The following is a 6,000-nucleotide window of genomic DNA, read 5'->3' as shown; positions in this document are numbered from 1 at the left end:
CCCAATTGCCTAGAAGCCTATTTTCTAAAATGAGTAAGTTAGGAAAACACACAAAACCAGCACATCAAATACCATAGAGACGAATTCTTCTAAGTAGTTCTTCTTGTGCCTGCTTCTAATTTGGGTATAGCTGGGGCTCCTTGCTCTCCCCCAAACAGCCACCAGCTGCTTGCACTGCTGCTGGAAAAAGAGAGGTTGTGCTGGGGGACTGTCATTAACAGAAAGCTGCAAACATATTAAGGTCTTAGGGAAAAGGCGGGCTTTTGTTCACCATTGAGTCCTGGGTTCTCTGAAAGAATGCCAGGTGGGAAGTTCAACGTGAGTGATTGAGAACCATCACTCGAATTATCTTAGAGATTTCATACGGCAGGTATCTCAAGCCAAGGAAACTGTGGGTGTAAAGTATAACAACCATCCAAACATTTAAATGGCAAGGGACTGTGCTGTGTCAGTTTGAAGAACACTACTTGAAGGGGCTGTACTCTCTGCTGACTAGTTGTGATCTCTATCCCTACCCGGAGAACACACTATAAACAATAACACAAAGAAACCTCCCTTGCCTGTTGACACTTCCAGTCATGACAACCCAAATAAACACAGTGGAGAAATAGCTCTCTCGGTTTCTTTTCTTATATAGAAACACCCATTTTGTAAGAAAACAAATGTCACATGTTTGCTTCCAGATGGGAGGAAAGAAACCCATACCTATACTCCCTCTAATAGAGTGGTCCCTAGGCCAGTAGCATGGGCATCACCTGGGACCTTGTTAGGTATGTTCTGGAGCCCTAACCCAGATGTAGTGAATCAGAAATTCTGTGGCAGGGCCCATCAGTCTGAGCTTTAACATCCCCCCTCCACGTGATGCTTATACACACTTAAATTTGATCGTCACTGCCCTAGATACTCCAGGTGTGGTGTTGGAAGGCCCTCGCTACCAATTTGCCTTAGCCTTTGGCCCTAGGGTGGGTAATTAGGGAGCTCGCTGCAGTTCTCCCGCACAGGATAAGGTTGTTTACGAGAGGCACGCTCGTTTCGCTATATTTAAGGCGCAGGAAGTTGTTCCTGCACGCATAGGCCTAGGGGTCGCTTCCCCTTTTGCCCCCCACCTGGACCAAGTCCGAGACGGGGTTGAATTTGAGACCCGCCAGGGGTCGCTGCCGCCCATCAAGAAAGACCGAGGGAGCGTGGCAAGCGGAGCCCAGAATCTTTGACATCACACTAAGCTCCTCCTTGCACGCACACATTATACACACACACAAACATATACGGACATACACAGACTTCGTACTCCCCTCCGGCCGCTCTCTCCCTCTGCCCCCGAGCCGTCCCTTCTCCGGCAAGTGTGTCCCTGGTGCGGCCACCCGGCGAAGAGAGGAGCGCAGCGTCCCCAGCGCTAGGGAGCCGGCGCGCCGCAGAAGCTGCCGCCGCGCTAGCAGCCGGATCCACTCGCCGGAGCGCTCGGCGGCGGCGGCGGCGGCCGGGACGCTCGCGGCAGCACCTCGGGCTTCGAGCAGCCGCGCCCGCCCCCGCCGGGGCCGGAGCGCGCGGAGCCGCCACCCCGCAGCTCCTGGGGCCCCTGCCACCCCTATGAGAGAAGCAGAAGCCGCGCCAAGGAGCCGGACACTCGGCCGCTGGACTCCTCCGCAAGCCCAAGCGCCTCCTCCGCCCGCGCCCCTCCAGCGCCGCTGAAGCGAAATGCAACCGCCACGCTCCAGCTGAAAGGGGAAGGGGCCGGCGCCATCCCCTCGCTCGGAATCCGGCCCCCGCGGCGGCTGCGCGTCCCGGCCGCGGGCCCGCGGGTCCCCGGAGTGAACGGGAGGAGGAGGAGGAGGAGAAGCCGCCGGCCCGGGGTTGGCCGGGGCTGGGGAGGAGGGACGGGACGGGGCGGGGGGAGGGCGCGGGGGGCGGGAAGGGGGCCCCGGCGGATAAAGATGGCAAGGTCTCTCATCCAAGCGTGCCGCAGTCTGGCTCTCTCAACATGGCTGCTTTCCTTTTGTTTCGTGCATCTGCTCTGCTTGGACTTCACCGTGGCTGAGAAGGAGGAATGGTACACCGCCTTCGTGAACATCACCTACGCGGAGCCCGCGCCGGACCCCGGGCCCGGAGTGGCGGGCGGCGGCGGCACCGAGCTGCACACCGAGAAGACTGAGTGCGGGCGCTACGGGGAGCACTCGCCCAAGCAGGATGCCCGCGGGGAGGTGGTCATGGCTAGCTCGGCCCACGACCGCCTAGCCTGCGACCCCAACACCAAGTTCGCCGCCCCGGCCCACGGCAAGAACTGGATAGCCCTCATCCCCAAAGGCAACTGCACGTACAGGGATAAGATCCGGAACGCGTTCCTACAGAACGCCTCCGCGGTGGTCATCTTCAACGTGGGCTCCAACACCAACGAGACCATCACCATGTCCCATGCAGGTAAGCGCCCCCGGCGGGTGCGCAGCGAGCGCGGGGGAGGGGGAAGCCCCAGGGGATGTAGGCGCCGAGAAGGATCCAGCGCCTGCCGATTAGCTCCTTTCTGGGAAGTCTGCGGAGAAGACGCGTCTCTGTTCCCTGTGCCTATTAAGTTTTGCTTCGCGTTACTTCGGGGGGTTTACAGAGCAGGACTAATCGGATCGGGGAAAGGGGGGGTACCAGAGAGTGTGTTCCGATTAGCATAGCGCTCCTGCGACGTGGGTTCGCCGAGGTGGGCTAACTTTCCCGAGGAGGATCTGGAAGGTGAAGTTTGGGAGCAGGGCTCGCGTATTGCATATTTATTGACCGGCCCCGCACCTGTTTGGAACCGGTAGATCTGATAACTCAGCTCTGCACTAGTGTGTGCATCAGGTACACTCCTGATGCAGGCGTTTGTGTGTCAGGAGGCGGGTAGGGTTACTGGTGCTGGCAGCTCACCACCGCTAACTTGCTCCTTCAAGTCAGGTTTCAGCCCTTCGTGGGAGATTAAGAGCCCCCCCCCCCGCTGGGTGACGCACATCGTAAATAATAATAAAAGTCCTGTGCTCTGTGTCATTCGGAGAAGCTGACGTGCAGGCACGATGGTAAATAATCCTCCACCAGCCAAGAAGAGCATGGTGGCCATAAAGTTATGCCTAGTTTTCCAGTATTGCATTATCCTTTGCCTAATTGGGAGATTATGCTGAAGGCTTTCTTTTTGGCGAGAATGAGGCGACTTCAGGGTAGAAAGAATAAGCTTTTCTTAATGATTGAGGGATGCCAGGGCTAGAAATACATTATTGCCCTGAAACTCGTATTTATTTATCCATAGGCCTGACATACCACTGCTTCCGCGGTAGGAATAAAACAAAAAAACCTCTCCAAGCTTCTCCGCCATAACCAGCTACTTTTAGCAGACTGGCCTTCTTGAGTTGGGCCCTCCTTCCCCAGAGGGGTTCCTGGGTTGAGGCCGTAGCATCCATAAGGGGGCGGGGGGATAGAAATAACAGATGCATTTTCTGACTGGAGTTGCCTGATCAAAAATGTCATTTTCTTAATAAACAGTGATGCTACTGAAATGAAACACCAAGCTTTGGCTGTATTGTTGGGGGGGTGCATTCTTGGGAACAAGTTTTCCTTCTGAGAGCTGTTATCACCTGTTAATGAGGTATAGCATTGGTCTGCCTCTGGTAATCAACACCAGCTGCCTTCAACAAGGAACCTGTCAAGCTTAACACAAACAGGTGAAATGGGGAAAGTTCAGTGCTTTTTAACACATAGGCCAGAAAAATGCAGCCCCTTAATGAAGAGGAGAGGCAGTTCACTTAGAAACGCTATGATACAGCATTTAGGAGCACTTGATATATTTTGTTGGAGCTCAGCAGTTTTGTGGGGGAAAAGATTGTACCCCAACATTGAGTCCTAGGAGCACTACTTAAACTTTATGATATTCAAGGATTTGGAGGACTATGGAGGAGCACTTTAGGTCATGTAAAGTATCTTTAAACATTTAATATCTAAACTCTGACTTGAGGGGTTGTGAAGGTTTTTTTGGTTCTGTAAATTCCAAGAGGATTGTTAGCTAATTAGCAGGATTCCTTAAATGTTTCTCTGTGCGTATGCGTGAAATGTTAAACTTGGCTTCTTTGAACAGAAAGAGGCATCATTTGTTCCTGTCTGAAAAGGTTCTCCACAACTGCCAACACATTGGATCAATTAATGACTTGCCTGTTCTTAAAGCAGTAGGCTGATTTTTTCCATACAAATGATGCTTAACACAGAGTGGGAGTAAACAGTTTGGTAATAGTTTGAAAGTTAAAGGCTAAAAAATGTAAACAAAATTCTCTATTATTCTGTTTCCGAAAATGTGTTAACGCAGTGTCAGCTAATGGCCATGAAACTTCCATATTGTCATTTGACATATTGCCACCTTAGGACTCTGTATTCACTTTAGTCAGAGATTGCATTGATTTCTGCTACAGACTCATTATTAAGGAGATACATGACTGGGTGGCTTGGCAGACCCTTCACTTTTAAATATTTTCCCCAAATTTCAAACACTGAGATCCCAGCACTGATCTCGCTGTTCATGTCTTACCCTTAGCTCCAGAACTTGAAGGCTCTACTACTTCTAGTTAATTTAAGTCCGATTTCTAAATTCATCTTAGGAAATGGTGTATATTTTAGGCTCAAATCCATATTCTTATTTTGTGAACCTGGGGTGCAACATGCTAGAGGATCCTTACATTTGTAAACTTTTAGAGTCTCCAAAAAGCTAACTAATGTCAGCCTTTGCCTGTTTTCTTGTTTTTAAATCTCACCTCTCCTCTAAATCCTTTATTTTTGGAACTGATAGCTTTCAGATGAGCAGGTCAGAATTTAGTTATGCATCCCATCATATAATATCTATGCATTTGGGGTGATATGACCCCAACACACCCACTACCTTGAAATTAAATCGGTTCCCCTTCCCCTTTCCATATAGACTTTCTGATTTTTTTTTTTTCCTTGCTGAAATGATTTTGGGTTTCTACAACTTCTGCAATTATGGTCTCTCATTTACAAAGACACGGATTCTCCTGGAATACACTAGTAGTTTTACTTGGTAACCAGTTTTTAAAAGTCTTTTAAAAAATGACTGCTTTATGGAGAGAGAATTCACATTTACAAGTCACACACTTAAAGTATGCAATTTAACGGCTGTTACTATACTGAGAATTGTACAACCCTCACCACTAATTCCAAAAAGAAACCCTCTGTGCCTTAGCAGTTACTCCTCATTCCTCCGCAACCCCCAGCCCTAGGCAATGACTAATCTACTTTCTGCATATTTGCCTATTCTGGACACTTCATTTACAGATGGTTCCCTGAGTTAGAGTTACGATAGTTTGACTTTATGATGGTGTAAAAGTGATACAAATAAAGTAGAAACTGTACTTTGAATTTTGATTTTTGATCTTTTCCTGGGCTAGCAATATGCAGCTTGATCCTCTATAATGCCCGGCAGCGGCAGCCCCCTGAAGCTCCCAGCCACTCAGTCAGGAGGATAAACAACTGATACACTTAACAACCTTTCCGTACCCATATAACCATTCTGTTTTACTTTCAGTGCAGCATTCAATAAATTACATGAGATCTTTGGGGCGCCTGGGTGGCTCAGTCGTTAAGCGTCTCTTCGGCTCAGGTCATGATCCCAGGGTCCTGGGATTGAGCCCCGCATCGGGCTCCCTGTTCGGCGGGAAGCCTGCTTCTCCCTCTTTTTCCCTGCTTATGTTCCCTCTCTCGCTCTGTCTCTGTCAAATAAATAAAAATCTTAAAAAAAAATTGCATGAGATCTTCAACACATTATAAAATAGGCTTTGTGTTAGATGATTTTGCCCAACTGTGGACCAATTGTTCTGAACATGTTTAAGGGAGGCTAGTCTGAGCTATGATCATAGGTTAGGTGTACTAAGTGCATTTTCAACTTATAATGGGTTTATTGGGAGGTAATGCCATTGTAAGCTGAGGAAGATCTATAAATGGAACCATGTAATATGCGGTTTTATGTGACCTTGCTTCTTTCATTAT

The 6,000-nt window shown here is 49.4% G+C and overlaps 1 protein-coding gene across 1 annotated transcript in view; it reads left to right on the top strand.

The window, feature by feature from the left end:
- Positions 1 to 1,889: 1,889 nt before the first annotated feature.
- RNF150 (ring finger protein 150) overlaps positions 1,890 to 6,000 on the top strand; it is a 261,794-nt gene continuing 257,683 nt past the window's right edge. The window contains exon 1 of the mRNA XM_032412896.1: positions 1,890 to 2,415. Within this exon, the coding sequence (XP_032268787.1) occupies positions 1,932 to 2,415 (484 nt within the window). The 5' untranslated portion in view covers positions 1,890 to 1,931. The remainder of the gene's footprint in view (positions 2,416 to 6,000) is intronic.

This window comes from Phoca vitulina, unplaced genomic scaffold (assembly GCF_004348235.1).
Source record: "Phoca vitulina isolate PV1807 unplaced genomic scaffold, GSC_HSeal_1.0 scaffold14, whole genome shotgun sequence".
NCBI lineage: Eukaryota > Metazoa > Chordata > Mammalia > Carnivora > Phocidae > Phoca > Phoca vitulina.
Note: the sequence above shows the minus strand (reverse complement) of the source record. Positions and strands in the feature narration are given on the sequence as shown.